Source organism: Melopsittacus undulatus, chromosome 1 (assembly GCF_012275295.1).
Source record: "Melopsittacus undulatus isolate bMelUnd1 chromosome 1, bMelUnd1.mat.Z, whole genome shotgun sequence".
Classification (NCBI taxonomy): domain Eukaryota; kingdom Metazoa; phylum Chordata; class Aves; order Psittaciformes; family Psittaculidae; genus Melopsittacus; species Melopsittacus undulatus.
The window spans coordinates 62612703-62633151 of NC_047527.1; the positions used below are offsets into that span (position 1 = coordinate 62612703).

The following is a 20449-nucleotide window of genomic DNA, read 5'->3' on the forward strand; positions in this document are numbered from 1 at the left end:
CTCCAGAATTCTCTAGTGACTGCAACTGGGCTTCTTTTAGCAAGAAATGTGTGCTCGGACCAAAGCAGAGGCTTACAGAAGGGGAACCCTTATTCTAGTTTGTAACTCAATTTAAGATTTACAGTCATTGCTGCTAGTTAGATGAGTTGTCTCTAACTTCCCATCCTTACCTCTTTCTAGACAATTCATTCACTGTCATACACTTGATATCTAGCTTAAAGAAAGTATTGCTTGCCTCTCTGGGTCAATGTAACATTAGTAGCAGAATTCACCTTTGCTGCCAGTGTGGGACAGGGTGTGTTTTATGCAGGATATAAAACATGCACAGGATGGTAACATGCACAGTAAGACAGTTTCCAGAGTTAAATTCAGGAATGCCACAGTGTCTAAAAACAACACGGACCTTAAATGGTGTTTAAAAAAGCTGGTTCAGCACGTATTATTGAAGAGAATGTGAAATACAGATTGTTTTGCTCTTCTCCCCACCCCTGAAAGAGTTCTGTATTAGAAAAAGTGATATATAGTGCTAAATACACAGAAAAATAGTGCTCTGAAATTAGGACATCACAATCTGTTTACAGTACGTAGGCTGCAATATTGTCTCTTTTAGGTTTTGATTCCTTACAGAAAGAGATATCTGCCATTCATCTCGTTAGCAGTTTACAAGTACAAATAAAAGTCAGCTGTGGATGGAATATTATGATGGCTTCTCTTTAGGACTTGATGCACTTACATGTAAATAATGCTGAAAAAAAATCCAGACATTTGGTACTTACATATGTCTAATTATCCAACATGTTGGGTAAATATTATTTGAGACTCTTCAGTAAGTTATTTCTGTGGAAGATAAAGGGTAATCTTACTACATTTGTTACTGCAAAGTCTACCTAACTAAATTTGTTATTGCAAGTGCAGAGTAGTGAGCAATTAATGCTTCATTTTGAGTCTTCTCAAATGAAATTAATCAGGCTTGCATTTTCTATACTGAAATTGTTGAAGAGAAGACTGAAAAGCTCAGAGCAGCTGCAGAGCTCAGAAAGAAGAAAGGGCTGAACTTGCACTGAAGATATGATATTGCCCCAGCTTTGCTTCCATCTGTGAATGCAACATCTGCTTTTGGGGAAGTGAAATGAGAAACTGCATAAATCAATATAAAGATTGTTTCTATTTCCAAGTGCAGTCCAGGGCACAGGATTTGTGAAAGAGCGTTGACAGGAGGGGTCCATTACTGGTAGAGCAAAATTTTAAATTCAAGATCATGATTAATTGAGAAGACCAAAGGAAAAGATATAAGAGATTATCTCACACGTTAGTATTTAATAATTGCTAAAGTAAAGTGCATGTTACTCATCCGAGTACCTAGTAGCATATCCAGCTATCATTATACATATATCTGTGTATTAATAAATAAAATATGCTTTTTCTTGACAATTTTGGAATTAATAATTTTAATATTATTCTCTTTAGATTACTATAAATAGTCTCCAGAACTTGCATAATGTTCACTAATCTCAGGTAGTATTCATATACTCAATTCCCATATGAAATCCTATTTGGTAATGCAAAGAAAAAGATCATGGCTTTTTTACAATTAGACATGAAAAAAAAATCCACCAAACCTTGTCATCGATAGAAAGCATTGTTGGTGTTAGTAATTTAATCTAAGCAAACGTGCCATATAACAAATTTGTACTGAAGTGGTTGGCGTCACCCATAAATTCACTTTTGCAAAAACAAAATCTTCTCTAACCTGTCTTTAAGCTATTAGTCATTAGCACTGCTCTGCTCTGGAAGCATACAGTCTTGCATTGTCATTTCCAGTGTTTGATACTTGTGAAACAGTGAGAGCCAGTTGGGATGTATCTCTTTCTGTTGTGCACCACTGCACCGCTTCCTGCACATACAAAGCCAAACGATGTTTCAACTCTCATTTCTCAGTACCATCTTGGGCAGAGTGGTTACTCTTGAAGTGCTGGGCTTATTGGTGCCCAGTGGTTCATGCGTATCATAAAGAAGAGAGGTTCTAGCCCAAGGACTTGACACAGACTAAAGCAAGCTTTGTTACAAAAGCTTAGCTTAGAATGAAAGTATAAGAGAAAAAAAGCTACATTTACGATATTACATCACGCAATCAAAACAACTTGAAAGGCAAAATTTGTTCTTGGTTGTGTCAAATACTTATTACATATCAAGCATATGAAAACCAACTTCACCACGGTTTGAAATTTATTTACATGTGTGCACACATTACAAACTCACCCTCCAGGGACCTGTTATGTTTTCTTGAAAGTTTATAGCTCACAATTACCAGAGCCCAATGACTTACATTTTCCTAACTGATTTCCAGGAGGCCAGTTTTGTCTGCTGCCTCTTGACGAGCCACAGTGTTCCAGCTCCCTTGTTAGACTGAAGACACATACATAAACAAGAATCTCCAAAGTTGCCCTAATTCCTTGGTGGAACTGATGGGATACTGAGAAATGGAATAACTACAAATGTCACCAGCTGAATGGTTAACAATCGTCCGTGCTTTTCAGATGGCATGGTAAATGAGAGGGCCAGGGCTCAAATTCTTCTGGCAATGTGAATGACCAAAGAAAAGTTTGCCAGCCCTGCTCTGTGTAGCGTAGCACTAGCTACTGAATTTCCATACTGTCTTTAAGGAAGCTGAAGTGATATCCAGGCTCAAAGAGACATGCAGGAACGTGAACTTTATTCTAATTGGGAAGACAAGAAGAGTGAAAGAGGCATTCTGATCATATTTCTTTGTGTTTGAAAAGAAACATTTCTGCTGTCTATAAAATCAAATCAATCAGATTGAACACTTTCCCTCTGAAAGGCTTCCCATATAAACCCACAGCTGTAGGCTTCAGCCTGTAGGATTTACTTCCTCCCCTGGCTCAAATGATGGAAATTCATCTTCTGTTTTGTTTCTTTTGCCTGAAAACTAAGCAGTACATGCAAGCCTTTGATCAAAACTGAATGCTGAAAACAATTCTGCCACTCCTCCTTCGCACGAAATAGTGCTTACTCACAGAAATATTCCTTTTGAAGTTGCTTTGTAGATATCAGAGAAATGCCTGAGTCTGGAGGGCTAAGAGATACTGTACTCGTTGAGTAAAAGCCATACTCTGATGTCACCAAATACAGTACTTCTGAATGGTCTTTTATGTGGGTTTTATTTCAGGGTTCTGTAAGAGTTTCTTTTTCTTTTTTTTTTTTCATTTTTATTCAGTTATAAGAGAACCTCAGGGATTTCAGAGGGATTTTTGAGAAGTTCAATTACGAATCCTAAAAACACCAGTGGAAAGAAATACTGATCCACTAAACAGTACAGTTAAAGACAGAAGACACATTAACTGTCTGCATTTTCCTCCCAATATTCATAAGACGAGAACAAGTATTTCCCAAGTTTTTAAATAGCTGCTTACTTAGATCACCAGAAAATGGCCCCATCCCACATAAGATGCAAAAACCCAGCGATCCACTATTAAGTGAAGCTGTTCCAGATAAACTGTGAGCCAAATGACCCTGGAAATTTAGTACCCAAGTTGCGTGACTCGAAAATCTGTTCAAAGCAAGGCATGGCTGCAGGCCTTGACTGTTGTACTTTAGTAACCATAGTAACATGGTCTCTGGAGACCTAGTGCTAGTGAATTTTCCTTTATTTCAAGGAAGAGTAATAAGAGAAATGTGGATTGGAACTTGTTTTCTGTCTCTTCCCACCCCCCCTTCTTATTTTTATTATGCCATGACCTTGACCAAAATATCTTTGAAGTATTTGCTGGCTGATTTTCTGCCATGGGACCAGAAAAAAAAAATCAGGATATATAAAGGATCTTGCCAAAGGAAGTCCTACCTTCCTCAAAATATTTTCCTTCATTCCCAAAGAAAACCTCTTGACTAATAATGTTTCAAAAACTTCTTAATGGAAGGAACTGATAACTTTCATCTCGCAGCTACTGCGGGCACCAGAATAATGTTGTACATTCTTTGAACTGACAGATTAATTGTTTTTTGTTTCAGTAGCAGGTGCAGCTTTTCGTGAGTACATAATTGGATGTACATGTTCTTGCAAAAGAACACAGGCCCCTGTCTGGTGCCAAACCCTTTTTTTTTCAATTCTTTCATTTTTTCTTTCCGTTTGCTAAAAAAAAAAAAAAAAAGAAAAAGCCACATGATTTCATTTGTAAAGTACAATGTAGAAAACCCATGTAAGTGTTTTTAAAAAGCCTAATACAAACAAACAAATGTTCACAATACATACTTAAGGCCTTCTCACATGTTTCATCTATTATCCTGCATTAGAAATTCCATCTGTCATTGAATCCATATGGTTTACCAAATGGCAGTTTATAACCATGCATTTTTTTTTAGATTCAAAGTTAGTTGTTTTCTGTTGTGAAAGTTTTAATGCCCAAGTTCATATCTTTGTCTGTGTTTCTATATGCTCGGTGTGTCTCATTGTGCATGTGTAAGTATATGCAAAATTGCTAATAGTTGTAATAGGGTGCAAGCGGACTTTATTGATTAAAACACACCGGTTGTACATAAAGCAAATAACATCCACACTGAGCTGTGGAGTTCAGTTATTTCCTCCTCTAAATCCAAAAGCCCTGTTTCAGGCTTTCCATTATTTCTACTGAAAGCTGCCTTTACATTGTTTTTACTGAGAAAAGCTGCCTTTACTTCTCTGTGTTGTCCCCTCTGTGTTTTGGGCAGACACATGCTTACATTATGAAGCTGTTTCACATCCTCTCCCTTTTCTTCCCCCCAGGTTATCTATTGCCTGATAGATGGATGCTGTGGTTCTGACACAGCACACCAGTGCAGCCTCCCTTTCACTGGGAACAAGAGAAAGCTATTGCTGAGAACTCTATTTCAGTAACTGAAAGTGTTTAAGATCATAAGTGGGGCCATATACTTTGTTGTCCTCTTTCATTTGTAACTTAGAGCAAAAAAGCTGGGAATAGTTTTTATTCATTCTCATGGGCTGAAGCTGTCTCTCTTTTTCACTCAGTCTAATAAATCACTAGGATTCTGGCCAGAATAATGGAAAATTTCTATGCAGGATTACTGTAAAGGGCTTGAGTATGCAGTTGTATATGATACCTGAGAGATTTATCTGAGAGGTCAGAAGAGGTCTTTTCCTACTAACCTGCAGTCATTATTCCATACTTCTGGGGTACCAGACCTGTGTTAGCAAACATATTCTACCTCCCTGGCTGCAGCAAGCAGGTCAGAAAAGCATAAATCTCATCCCAACTCTGATTCTATTCAGAGTGCTCTGTGCTACAGCTGTCACGTCTCACACTCAACTGTTTTAGGGTACGTACTTCAGCGTAATATTGAGAAAACAGAAAAATTTGCAGTCACAGGTGAGAATCACTGGTTAAGAAGTTTTACTCCATGTCCAGCTCATGTCTTTTTAGTATGTCTGAATCAGCAGGTTTCCCAGCTAAAATGAGGTTTAGACACATGGAAGTTGTGTTAATCCTCAACAGCCTCATGAGGCTCCATAAAAGTTGTTGTTGCACCAAAGTGGGTTTTTCTTTTCCTGCCTGCAGCGTAGATCATCTGATGTCTGCATTTGGGGTCATGAAAACCAGGCAATCCTTACTTAAGAGATCTTAACTCAGGAAAGGACATCAGCATCTCAAGAACAAAACAAAAACAAAGTGGGGAAGTTTGGAATTCTCTTCATTTACATACATCTCTCAAATCCATACATATTTCTCTTAACCTAAACACATGGCTCCTTGAAATTTTCCTCTGCTTCTTCTTTCCTCTTGCGCCCTCCCACCCCTCCTTATATGTTACAACCTCACAGATGTAGCTGCCAGTCCACTGATCTGAACCCTTAGAAATGGTTAAAAATGGGATACATGGTCCCATTTCCCTTTCCTGTTTTAAAAACTGCTACACCTGGTCCAGGCTGACTCTGGCTCTGTGAAAGAAACCTTTGCATAAAGAAAAATCTGCTCACCTTCGCTGTGGGGGGGGGGCAGGTTTTACATTTTAAAAGTAGAAACTCATCTCTTAGGGTATGTGTGTAGGCCTAAAGAGTGTGTACCAGTATGTTGGATGAAGAAGAGTCATTTTTGGATAGGGGCATTTATTTCTTGCTTCATAAAAGCAATCTTTGGCAAAGGCAGGTGCTCCCCAGCTATTTCTTACAGGGGCTGAAAAACTCCAGCTTACCTGCAGGATCAACCCCATTTCAAGGATGCTCAGCATGATACGTGTGAGATTCTTTATTAGTATTCAGATCTTATGGCCATTTTGTTAAGCCTTCCCAAATAGAACTTGCTGTATTTATTTGCATGGGTTAAGAACATTTCTTCAATTATGAACATTTCTTTAATGTTCTAAAGTTCTACCTGCCTGGAGATCTTTTGGAACACGCATGTAACAGCCACAAACATGAAGTAGCTCCCTTAAATGTCCTATGGTTATCTTTGTGGAAATTTTTATTCTGTCCAAATTAAAAGGCCTGCTAGATCTTAAAAATGTAATAAAATTCCTAACATCACATCACTGATGGTTTCATTGCTGTGAAGATGAGTCCAAAGAGACAAGATGCCAAAAATGCGAGTCCAAAGAGACAAGATGCCAAAAATGCTTTCTTGTCTCCACTTGACACTGGACATGGGTATGACAGATATCATCTATGGAGGCTCTGCTCAGTGCAGTGAAAGGCACAGATGTGAATACATAGAAATCTTGACACATTGACTTCTGGTTAGTGAGGTGTTTAGATTAATTTGGGCATTATTTAGAGCAGAAAATAGCAGCAGTCCAGCAACTTCTTGCACTTGGAGAGTCGACTGGGATAACCAGTGTTCAGCACAAACCCAACTAGGCAGAGATAACCCTTGTTCTGGAAAGGATCTGTATCTTTAGAGCTGACCTGGGCCTGGCAATGATTTGCACTTGACTATTCTTAGCCATGACTCATGGTTAGCAGTGACTTGGTTGAACCAGTTGCTGCTACAGCTCTTTCCAAAGGTAGGTGAGCCACTGCAGTCTCTCCACTACATTTCTCCAGTCATCATTTCACAGTTTTTTTGAGACACAGAGCCCCTGACCATCTGTGGTCCCATTGGGCCACATTTCCAAAGGTGCTCCACATTTCTGATTGGGGCCAAATCTTCTGAGGAGGTCAGGCTATTGTGCACTGAACTCTTGAAATTCTGCCCACCATTGTCACAGTGGGAACAGGCTTCGAGCAGTCTTGGAAATCTGGTCCTTATTTAGGAACCAAAAAGAGAACCAAGCTCACAAAAATATGTCAGTGTGTCTGGTTACCGAGTGATTGAAAATCTGCCCTCATTGTGCTTCAGGATTAACTCAGGATTAATAGGCACATTGCTACAACAGTAAATTGAAAGAAAGGTGAAGCAAGGATAGTAATCATGTAGCAATATTTCATCAGCAGCCATTTGAAGTGTCATCTCAAAAGTCCTCAAAACATGAAAGGATCATCTAAACAACCTTGGAATACAGGCCATCTGGAGTGAAGATATGTTACTGTGTCTTTACCAAGAGAAGAGAGGCAAAATTAGTCAGGCTACATGCAGTGTGATGATCTTGATGTTTACGTCATGTGTTTCCTTTAATCCTTATTTTACTTGTTAATTTATATATTGTTTATTTAATCCTTATTTTCCTGGTTACTTTCCTTACATCACTGACTCCATATGAATTAACTCAGGTTTTCTTTTTAGATTAAACAGGGGTCTCTATCAGTGAAGCATTTATTTCCTACTTTATATATTCATTGCATTTATGCAATTACATCACATAGGTATTTTCATAGAAGCGTATGAAAACAGCCATGCATTAAATTACAAGTCCAGTTTTAAAGTGACAGCTACCACAGTACATGCATTTAATTTTCTTGTTGGAGATTATTATATTATCTATATGTATCAATGCATGTACATTCAAAGCAATTATTATGGAATGTGATGTTTTAAACTAAAAGCAAAGAGAGTATTTGACACTTGCTATTAAGCTTTTAACTATATGAATTAATGATAAAATGTGAAGTAGATAATAAACTGGTAATGTAATATGGTAGTCACACTGAAATTACTTATCCTAACTTCATTTAAAAAAAGAAAAAAACTATGTTCCATATTGTTATTCATCTTTCATGTTAGGAAAAAGGGCCTTTCTGCAAAATTTGATGTCCAACTTGTTTGAGGAGTGATGTTTTTCAGATCTAGAATATTCTTAAAATGACTACATTTTATACCCTTTTCACTCTTTACTTTCTTATTATTTTTAATATTGTTTTCCCTTTAGTCACTGAATGGTTTTGCGTTGGTTGTGAGTGCAGATGGAATGATATTTTATGCGTCATCAACGATTGTGGACTATCTAGGGTTTCATCAGGTAAATATATGAACTAATATTTACAATACATAGTCACTCTCATTGTAATGATTTTCTCGTAGTTACTACTGCTAACTGGCTTTCTAAAATGCAGCACTTAAACTGTTTAGCCTTATCCTTCTACTGCTGATTAGACATACAGTATTGAAATGAAGTTATTTTACTATGCCATTTCAGGCTAAATTACTTTTTTGATCTGACAGGTGAAGATGAATTCCTTGTAATGTTGTTCCTTTTGTAAAGTTTTTGTTAACAGTAATGTAATCCATCATAAAAATAAGATTTAGCTAAAAGTTTCTTTTCAATGTCAGTATAAAATGCTGCTATACATAGACATTTCGACATATAGACTGGTTGTGTATGCATAATAAATACATTGTAAAGTCACAGAATGACAGAACATATTTGAAAGGGACCTCTGGAGGTCATCTACTCCAACCTCCTGCTCAAACCCACCTCCTGCGCAAACCAGATCCAGCTAGTGCAGGTTGATCTGGTACTCATCTGATCAAGTTTTGAGTTTCCATGACCCCTCTGCATGACGTATTCCATTGTTTAACCGCCCTGTCCATAATTTTTTTTCTCCTGCTTGTATCAAGTCCCAGTTTCCCATGTTGCAGCTTGTGTCTGTTGCTTCTTGTCCTTCCACTTTGTTCCTTTGAGAAGATTCGGGCTTTGTCTTCTTTTTACCTGCTTATTTGAATTATTTAGACAGCAGTAAGTTCTTCCTGAAGTTTTCCCTTAAGGCTGAACAAACTGTTCTTCTGTTATGTCATAGCTCCAGCCCTGTTAGTGCAGTGGTAGTGTTCTCCTGGGCTCACTTCGGTATGCCAGTATCTTTCTTTTACTGGGGTACCCAAAATTAGAAATTTGCCTTTGTTGAACTTACTCAGCCCATTTTTACAGCCTGTCAAGGTCTGAGTAGCCATCCTGCTCTCCCCAGTTAGTACTCGCTGCACACCTACAGAAAGTGCACTCTACCCCATTGTTCACTAAACAAGAAATTAAACAGGGTTGATCCCAGCATTAATCTCTGGGGCATGCCACTTGTCACTGGCTGCCAGTTGAACTTTTTAAAGATTCCCATTTGCATATACACAAAAGAGTTAAGAATAAAAAGAATCATCTTAGGATATGAAATCAGAAAGCAGCTGATGTAAAACAGGGGCCTCTGAAATACCTTAATCAATCTTCGCTCTGAAGATATCCTCCACCAGCCATTATTTTAAGTAAAGTATCAACCTAAAGATAAGTGTCTGCCCCACTACACTTACAAATTAAACATTAATTGTTGTAATTATTTCAGACTGATGTAATGCACCAAAACATATACGATTATATTCACGTGGATGATCGCCAGGATTTCTGTAGACAACTGCACTGGGCCATGAATCCTCCCCAGATGTTATCTGGACAACAACTACAGACAGAAACAGGTGGGATTGTGTATGTTGACTGGAAACATAGGCACCACTGTACAAAGGTTGAATTGCATTCAACCTATGCCCATGCCTATTCCGTGTAAAGTCATGTTTTTCATTGGAAAGCTGCATAGTGGCCATTTAGAATGTTATTGTCCCATAGATGATGTTTCTTCCTGATCCTAAGGTAGCATGTGCCACTGTGGCTACAGAGTTGATGTTTCCTTTATTTTTCTCTGATTAAGGTACTTACAGATATTATTACCCATGAACAGCATGCATGTCCATCCTACCAAGCTTTTATTCACACTGATTAGGACACCAGCATTCCTCTCATTAGTACAAAAAAATTCCCATGCAAAACTCTTCTGTATGGTACCACAATGGCAACATCACTTTCTGCCATTTGTTTTTCCATGCAAAATTATACAGGCAGGAGTCATCAGAAGAACAAGTAGGTTTAGCAATGCACTTTTCCTTCTGAGGGTTGTATTTCCTTAGAATGGCAGGTGGATGCATGTGCTCAAGGTTTCTCCTGTATGAGGCATGAAGCTGAAATCATGACTAGAGAACATACTGCAGGTTTGAAACTGTTAACTTTCTAAAGAACTGTTGATCCCAGAAAAATGTATGCATTTCACCAGGGAATGAGGAAATCATTGAGGAAAGAAACTGAGGAATCACAGTCTCCAGATGGGGGAAGGAGAAACTTGCAAGAAATCCTACAGTAGCCTTTATGAGGGTCTCAGGAATAAAGTCAGAAAACTCTGGTACAATTTCTTGCAGTTTATATTTTTTTGCAGATGTAAGAGAAATTTTGCAAGATGTTGTAGGGGGTACACAGAAAACAAACTAAAAAAGGTGCATGAATATTTCTAACTATAAAAAATAACAAATATTTGGAATTTTTGTCATAATACAGTGAAGAATTCGATGCCTGAATTCATACTTATGTACAAATAAGTATTTATGCCTTTTGGGAAAGAAGTATTTTAAAAGGTATGCACATGTGTTGTGGTTTAGACCCAGCTGGCAACTCAGCACCACACAGTCATTTGCTCACCTTCCTTCCCCTTTCTGGATGGGATGGGGAGGAGAATCGAAAGAATGTAAATCCTATGGGTTGAGATAAGAACAGTCCAATGACTGAAGTACAATATAAAATTACTACTAAGAATAGTAATTATAGTAATGATAAGGGAAATGACAAGAGAAGAGAATATAAAAATAAGAGGGGAAAGGGAAAAAATAACCCAATAAACACAGGTGATGCACAAAACAACTGCTCACCACCCACTGACTGATAGCCAGCCCAACCCGAGAAAAAATTGGTCACTTCCTGGTGACTCCCCCTAGTTTATATACTGGGCACGATGTGCTGTGCTATGGAATATCCCTTTGGCTAGTTTGTGTCAGGTGTCCTGTCTCTGCTTCCTCCCAGCTTCCTGTGCCCCTCCTCACTGGCAGAGCATGAGAGACTTAAAATGTCCTTGATCAGGATAAGAATTAGTTAGCAACAACTAAAACACCGGTGTGTTATCAGCATTGTTGTTCTCAGACTAAAGCCAAAACACAGCTCTGCACCAGCTACTAGGAAGAAAAATAACTGTTACAGCTGAAACCAGGACAACTTGTAGTCCAAAACTGGAAAATGCTTCATTAAAAATTAAGTAGGCAACAGATGAACATTAACTAATCAGTCATTGTTAATTTGTTTGTTTTTTCCTGGCATTAGCATTTTTCCTTTCATTTTGTTCCTCTCCCTAATGTATTTTTTGCGATCTCTGATCTCAAAACCAACAACATCTGTTACCCTGCTTTGCATCACGAGAAATCACAAAAACTCGGGAAATAAAAAAAAGTCACAATTTCTGAAGAAACTCACCTGAATCCTATTGTAGGGCTTTTCTTCTTTTTTTTTGGTAAAATCATATGCAGATGTATCTATACCTGATGAAATCTAATATTCACCCTTCCATAAAGTAGGCTTTATCAATTTCATAACAGTTTCTTCAACTGGCTACAGAACATTTTCATTCCTTCTTAGTGTGATCTGATATATATTGCTTCCACTGTTGTTCCTAGGAGAAGAATATATTCTCAGTAAATTGTTTAAAGCACAAGAGAATGACAGCATGACAACAGATTACTCTTCCTTTTTAACTCGTTGTTTCATCTGTCGAGTTCGCTGCTTGTTGGACAGTACTTCTGGTTTCCTTGTAAGTATAATTTCACTTAGAGAACTGTACTCATGACATATTAGGTTTTAATCACTTCATATGAAAAATACTTCAACATAAATATTGACCATGAATATTGTGGAGAGCCCTGGACAAGATACACCTCTCATTTGCTGTGCACTGACAAGAAGCACCTGAAGACATTAACACATACAAAGAGTGATGGGAGAAGAGAGGTTGTAGTATTTGAAACTGAAAGAATCCATAGACTTCTGTGCTTTAAGATCTTTTGGACAATATCTGTCCTCAGTTTGTATTAGGCCTAGCACAATGATGGCAAGCCTGAGTTTCGACGATTGATGCATATGCACAAAGTATTTGCCTTAAGGAGCAGCAATAATAATGATACATTTTCCCTTTTTATAAAATGTCCTTTAATAATAAAAAACACAATTAGAAAGTCTCTCTCTCACGCTCCTCAAATATCCTTACTAAGAATGGCTCATTTCTAGAAATAACTTCCCCATTTTCTTAGTAAAGACCAGTGTTGTTTCTTTGACATACAATGACGAAGTATGGCGCATGGAATGAAAATGAGAGTATCAGCATGAGACAGGAAAATGCAACTTCTGTTTCAGACTCTCATTTGCTAGAAGATGAGCTTATTTGGTGCAGGTCTAAACTGCAATTCAGTTAGTCATTTCTGCATCCCTGTTTTAATCTTGGAGCTCTGGAAAAAGCCCAGCTCAAACGGACTGATTTTAATCTGGTCATTGTTTTCACTGAGAGGAAGCAGCTTGTTGCTCAAGTTAATAATTTGATCTCTGCCTCCTGATTATGTAAAGATCTGAGGCAGGGACAGATAAATTCTTCCAAGCTATGTACTTTGTATCTGGTCATCTTGAGCATATCTTTTGCCTTGGCATCTGCCTGTGCAGCCCTTGGGTTGTGCCAGCCCATATACTTCCCAGAGAAAGTGCAAGGCAAGAAGAAAGAAACTCAGGAACCATTTCACTGGAGTGAACAGAGCATGGAAAACTGAAAGTTCCAGCTTGAGAGTGAGGCACAGAGGAAGTAACTGTTTGCACCACCATACACTGCCTGTACAGAACATAACACAGAACTTCTACTTTACACACACTGGAGAGACAAAAACAAAAACCAGCCTCAAATGTCTCATTTTACTGTTGATAGTACCTCTACTCACCATGCCTCTGAAATGGCATGGTTTAAATTGCATGAAGAAAATGAGATTCGTAGTTTTTCTCCCAGTTTCAAAACTGGTGTAAAACATTGTCCATATGTTGTATTATGGTTTCAAATGTTTAAACACTAAATGCATAAGATAATTCTATTGTTGTTTTATTCTTTTTTCTTTTTTTTTGTAAAACAGACAATGCAGTTCCAAGGCAAACTAAAGTTTCTTTTTGGACAAAGGAAGAAGTCCTCATCAGGAACAGTATTGCCACCTCAGCTGTCATTATTCTGCATAGTGGTACCACTTCTGCTCCCTTCTGTGACAGAGATGAAGATGAAAAGCTTGCTTGTGAAAGCAAAACACAAAGCTGATGATGCAGCAGCAGTGCATACAAAGTATGTTCAAATTAATCTTTAAGCTGTTATTAAATTATACAATGGGTTTTATGTTTATTAAGCATGTAAAAAGCACGAAGTAGACTAAATGACTCTCCATTTGAAAACATTTTTCTTAGAAATGTGAATAATTTATATGGATGAAATTACATAATGCATAACTATGTTATAATATACAGCCTTAATATAGCTTATATATAACACATGTTAAGTATTATATTACTACATATATAATTTTATAGAAAAATTGGAATGTTGGGGTATCTTCCTAACCATCAAAAGTTACTAATGCAGTAATTCATTCTACTGGTTGTAAAAGTGGAAAAGAAAAGATATTTCTACTAATAGTTTTCAAATTTCTGTATTTTTAGTAATAGTTTTTTAGTTTTCAAATTTCAGTATCTTCTGGTAGCACAATTATTTGGACTTGGATATTTCCTTATTTCCTTAAATATAACCTTACAAAAATGAGGTCTATTGCTGTGCAGTAAAAAGCTCATCAGTGTCATTGACAGCTTCATGATTTGGCTTTTAATTAGAATATGCTCATGTATGTGTGGATTTACTATCCAGATGGGTAATGTGGGTCTACCACATGCATCCTTTTTACAAGAATTAAATTACTGGAAGGCTGATTTAATGGACTATGCAGGTTTTTGGTATAGAGTTGAAATGTCATTTCCACTTGCTGGTTTTTCCATGGCCCAGGTGAAATTAATTGATGATCAGAATTCAGTTCCTAGAACAGAGGTGCTGAACTTAAGTTTTGCTAACAAGCTGGATGGTGGCCAGGGATTTGACAAGAATGAAGCAGGCATTTAACTTCAGCGTTTCCTTTGGTTCAGGCCTGAAGCATTCTAGCCAGGGATAGTGGGCAATTTTATATAGTATTTTTTTTAAATGGTGGTCTTAATAAGGGGAAAAATTGGTAAAGCAGTGTTATGGACTTAGCACTGTTTAAAAGCCTTAATATGCATTTTGAACTAACGATTGGAAGAAATCTATTCAAACTATATGGTGATTATTGCAAGTTGAAGTCATGCTAACTCTTCAGTGCACTGCTGGTCAGTGTGATTGATGTATGTACCTTGAATGTAACCTCAATAGGCAGAGCAGAATATACACAGAATTTGCCTCAACTGAAGCTGAAATTTATTCTTCCAGATATAGTAAGTCATGAGCAGAATATTTCGAAACATAACCGTTCTTCTTCATTGAATACATAGTTCCAGTCACACACTAGTTTGAGCAACCGAGCAATGCAGGAAACAGGGGTAATTGTTTAGTACTGGTTACTATATACTTCAAACATAAATTTTTACAAATGGTCAATAGCTTGAAGATCCCATCTTTTAGAGTCTATGATTCTGCTGTGTTCTCATTCACTGACAAGGAATTTTCCACATTTTCTGTCTTCTACAGCTCCAGTTCCAAAAGTAATTCAGGGCTGTGTGAAGCAGCAGATTTATATGGAAGAAACAGTCATCATGAAGGTGCCGCTTTCACTAATGTGTTACAGATTGCTGAAAACCAAATCAAAGGTGTGTCTGCATAGTACTCCTGGATTATATAGACTGTACAGACAAAGAACCTTGTCTTGTCTTTTCTCCTGTTAGGTTTTTCAGGTTTTGTTCCAAATGCTGTCTTTTTTCTTCTCTTTAAACCCCTTCTTTGAAATAATACAAAAAAAATGTTGTCTGCCTCAAAAGGTACTACTGGATCAGTCTGCTATTTCAGAGGGGAAATAAATACTGTTATGCCAAATTTACAGGTATATAAACAACACAGTGAATACTCAACTCATGCTTTCTTAAAGATGGCAGCACTTAATTTAGTAAGATTATGTGAAAATCTTGATAATTAATGACAATATCTATCCCTTTTTGAGGAAAACTGAATATGTTACGCATGCTATTTTTTTCCAAAGATCATAAACCAAAGAAAATTAGAAAGTATTGTCTTTAAAACTCATTATTTGCTTGCAGCTTTGACTCATGTTTTTCCAGCATTTGGCTGTGGCAATATTATGAGAGTCTATGCTGTATTTCAGATTTTATAATGGATAAAATTTTGATGGTGAGTCTACCCCAGTGGGTGTCTTTTTCAGTAGAGTTGTGCTCAGCCTTCTGTCAGACCTGCTAAACGTCTTTAACTTGTTTAAAACCATTCCTCTGTTATAGCACCATTTTTCATACACACTTTCTTGTTGGTTAGTACTACTACAGAGAGGAAAAAAAGATCATGAACTAATAATACTGAAAAATCCTTGGTTACAGTTTAGGTGCCTCATTAGGCTTTTCCAATTATTTTAACATAATTTTCCCTGTTTTGTGACATGTTTTAGCTTGTACTTTCCTATGCTGATGATTCCAGAGCAGCAAAAAACCGTGTGAGCATTCACCCACAGTTTAGGTATGAGAAAATACTAAATACTGCTTGTATTAGAATAGATTTTCTTTTATATTGTACAGCAAAGAATAATGGAGAAAATGGCATTTCTCTAGTCAAAGTACAAAAAAGTGAAGATCACTGGGTCTGGGTTCAAGCCAACACTCAACTTCTGTATCGAAGTGGTTGTTCAGAGTATGTCCTTGCCCAACAGCAAATGTTGAAGTAAGTATATTTTCCAATACTAAAGCCACTCTATGCTTCATCAAAATAATATATTGTTCCTGTATGAGATCTTTGAAAGGCCTGTCATGACCTAAGCCAAGAGCTGAATGAGGTTTTAGTTTACTTTTGAAATGGGAATCCATTTTTGTCTTGAATCATATCAAATGACTGTTATAATCCTAAACAATATCTTTTATTTTGCTTCAGTCTTCTTTTCTCCTGAAATTGAATGTAAATACACACTAAACCAGAATACTTCAAAGCCAAAATGCTTGACTATTGATATGTTTTTACTTTCTTGCACAAAAGTGTATTTTGTGGTTTTGTTTTACTTGCAGCTGAAACTCTCTGCTGATTCAGTGTCCTAGTTTTTCTACTTTTAAACATTTGATGATGTTAAGGTTTCTTTTGGGTTTTTTTTTGTCTTTATGAATCACAGTTGAGTTGAGCTCAGGTTTTTAGTTGTGGATGTTCAACCTAATCTAAACAGAGATGTTTCTATTCATTGTATGTTTGTAGATAGAGCTGGCTGTAGGCTCAGCCTTGGATTGGAAGCTAATCTCACGGATTTGCATTCAAAGAGGACTTCCCCACTGTGTTTTACCCTTCCCTCCCAAATCGTCTTTCTTCCTTCCCCATGGGATTGTCTGTTCCGGTTCTTGTGGGCCTTGTTGAGGCATCTCTTTAAGCTAGTCTGAGGGAAGAGATAGTGAGTGGACTGAATGTGCAGAAGCCAGGTGTACATAGCCACCATCTGGCCCAGTGGAAAAAATGTGCCTGATATCACTGGGTTTTTTTGCTTTAGGATGTCTCACAGGTGGAAAAAATAAATGAAAAAGTCTTTGAACTTCCAGAGTAGTTATCCCTTGCAGGCAGCGTATCCACAGTATCCACATGAATAGCAGAAGAGCTCCCACCTGTGGGTGGTGGAACTCTTCAACTTTACTGGGACAGCACAAACATCATCTTGCTGTGTGAGGGAATGAACTTCTATTAAGGAACAAATTAAAAGTAGATGTTTCTTATATTCAAGTCTCTACTTCTAAATTATTTTTAATGTAATTAAGCATGCACTTTGATCATAGAATCATAGAATGGTTTGGGTTGCAAGGGACCTTGAAGCTCATTCAGTTCCACCCCCTTTGCTATGTGTAGGGACAACTCCCACTAGACCAGGTTACTCAAAGCCCCATCCCACCTGGCCTTCCACAGCTGAACATGGTACTCCAGGTGAGGTCATTTTTACTCTCTGAGTGGTTAAAATCCTTCCTTTGTGCTTAATAGTTCCTGCAGACTGAAGTGTTACAAGATCTGGCCATGGAAATTACATTCAGTTCCATCTTTCTGATAGCCTGCAATAGACTTCATCCTTACTACTTACTAGACTTCTAGACTTACTAGACTTACTTCTTAAGGTTTATTTTTTTTTCGTAAAAATGTATGCTGCCTTCCTAGGAACATACATACATACATACATTCTTTTGGAGAATTTTAACTAGATGCTATGTCACTGTAAAATTCTTCATTTGGGATCTCAGTTTTTGTGATGATTGCATCTTCATCAGTCCATTGCTTGCTAATTAGTCCATTTCCTGAGAAGCTAGCTCTGCAGCAAACTTGTATCATTCCATTTACATATCAAGACTGTAGATAATAGCAATAACAATATCTATTAAAGGACTGAAAATATTTAATATCTCATTAAAAAAATAGAGAAAATATTCTCCTTTCTTGGTGTACATTTATTACAGTGGGACATTCTCTCTTTGTAACAACATGAACTCCCTCTTCTGGAAAACCTTATACTTGCACGTTAAGTTCATACCCAAAGCAGCAGCTCTTATTAGCGAGCTAGGAAAAGCCTTCTAAACCACTTACTATCTCTCCAGGTCTTCATGCTCCTTTCTTATAGAGAAGTCCACTTATTTTCGGGGAGGGAGGCATTGGTGTTGTAGCACTGATCCTGTCTGGTCTGGAATCAGCCTGTTTAGTGAATTCAAGACAAATCCTGAACCTGAAGATCTGAACACCACCTGCATTGATTGGGCTGGAAATGCTCAGGCAACTTTATCTGACAAAGCTTTTTTGTAATACTGAGTACTTCAGCTGTAGGTCATGGAAAATTAATCCACTGGCCATCTCAGAAAATGAAAAGCAACATAAATGAAGTTCGACACATGAAAAAACATCTATGCTCAATATGAACATCTGTGACTATTCTGGCCACTTAATTTAGGCATCTTATTTCCTCTCATCTAACTTTGCATTCTCAAAATATATGACCCGCATGGTTCTCCCTCAAATCATTCTGATCAGAAAGTCCTTATGTGTCCAAATAATTCTTTGTTAACAAAATGCATCTCCTTTAAGATACTCTTTGCATTTTATCTCTAGAGTTTTCCAAACACAGGTATTTTTTAGATACATTTGTGTTCTGCCTTTAAAATGTAAGGTAGTTACCATATTGTACTACAATATTTAAGGTCTTTGTGAACTATGTGCCTGAAATGGAAGAGTAAATTCATGTCAGAATTTCAATGAAATAGCGCCACAGAAAAGGTAGCTGTGCACACACTGACATCCAGATGCATGCACACACTCTTTTTTTCACTTGAACAAATGCGAAGACTATATGGATAAGAGTGTGAGAGTCCCACATTAAGCTAACAAAAATATATTGCTTATAATGTATGTTGATCCACTCCATTTGTATACTAGAAAACATCTATCTAGAAACCTCGGATTGACTGATTTTTTTGTAACTGTTATTGAAAGGGAAGAAGACGAACAACTGAAGATACTAAGTGGTTTTGCCAGTTTGAAAGGAAACCTGGAGGGGCTTTCCTATAACAGCGCCATTGAAACTCTGGGCCAGTGGAAGCATTTTAACTGGACAACAGTAAAAAATGAACAAGATAATGTAAAAGTGAAATTTGAGCCACATACAAACGGTGAGTGTTTTATGCAAGAGGAACCTCTCAGTTCCAACACATCAGTTTTAGGTGTTCAAAACAACTGCACCACAAACAGTAGCTGGACTTTAAGAAACTCAAGTTCTTGCCCTATGAGCCAGAGAATGAACACATGTTCAAACAGGAGAGCTGGATCATTCTACAACAGAGACCAAAGCTTCTTAAACTTAGCATCAACTTGCCCTTCCCACTGGGGGAGCTCAGAAAGCTGCCAGTCTTACTCAGGTGTACAACAACGTTGTGCGGAGAACTATGCAACGGACCATATGAAAATGCAGAGACCATTCATATCCTCAGAGTCTTTCTATGACACAGCCTTTCCCTTGGAGATGCCTATCAAAACGGAATATGATTCTGATTCTGAAAACATTGCTGATAACTACCTGATATCACAAAACCGAGCCTGGGTGGATGAAACTGGCTCAGTGAGAAAGCAGGTGTTTAGCTACCCCAATAGAGTACATCTCAAAACAGAACTGGACCTCTGCGAGCCAGCCTCACCTTGTCAGAAGCCAAGGCACTGCCTTTACACACCACATAATTGGCAATGCATTGTAGCAAATCATCCCAACAACCTAAACCTGAACAGATCTTACAAGGGTTCACGTAGCAAGGAGGTAGCCCCGTTTTACGGTCAGAACTCCTCTGGGTGTTTGGAAAGCATGCCCGACCTGACACACACGGCGTGCTATGGCCACTTCTACAGCCCCAGCCCAGGAGAGGAGAAAGAGCAGAATAATGAGGGGTTTAAAATGCCGTGTGAATTTAAAAACCCCTGCTTGGTTCAAGCAATCAAGCGTGAACCCCTGGATTCTCCACCACCGTCCAGCAGTGGGCAGAACAGAGTACACACGAGCTTCCCTCAAAATACATTAGCAGATCCTGTGCCTCATAAAACCACTGAATGTACATTTTTACAATAGATTTTATAACATTTGGAGTATTTATAATGTTAAAGGCATGAAGTTGTAGGTTCTCTTCCAGTTGGGTTAAATAATTTACTAAAATTAAAAGCCAGTGCAAAGATTTTGTGTGCATATGTGTGTGTGTGTGTGCACATCTGTGTATCAGAAAAAACAGGCACAGACACACACACATCATATACCCTGTACTACCCTACTACCCTTCTCTTAATGATCTTTGGAAAGAAAGAAAGATAAAACCTCAGGCACAGAAAAATAATCACTGCTCACTGCACAGGTGTACATGCTAATTTGTCTTTTATCATCTCTCCCTTCATGTCTACAATTCATTGCCAAGGTCTAGCTAT

At 37.7% G+C, this 20449-nt stretch overlaps 1 protein-coding gene across 1 annotated transcript in view; it reads left to right on the forward strand.

Annotated features, from left to right (window-relative positions):
* AHRR (aryl hydrocarbon receptor repressor) overlaps positions 1 to 20191 on the forward strand; it is a 69937-nt gene extending 49746 nt beyond the window's left edge. Inside the window, exons 4-10 of the mRNA XM_005153421.3 lie at positions 8311 to 8400; positions 9707 to 9836; positions 11907 to 12040; positions 13395 to 13594; positions 15017 to 15135; positions 16066 to 16207; positions 18983 to 20191. Coding sequence (XP_005153478.1) covers positions 8311 to 8400; positions 9707 to 9836; positions 11907 to 12040; positions 13395 to 13594; positions 15017 to 15135; positions 16066 to 16207; positions 18983 to 20102 — 1935 coding nt within the window. The 3' untranslated portion in view covers positions 20103 to 20191. The remainder of the gene's footprint in view (positions 1 to 8310; positions 8401 to 9706; positions 9837 to 11906; positions 12041 to 13394; positions 13595 to 15016; positions 15136 to 16065; positions 16208 to 18982) is intronic.
* The last annotated feature ends 258 nt before the right edge of the window (positions 20192 to 20449 follow it).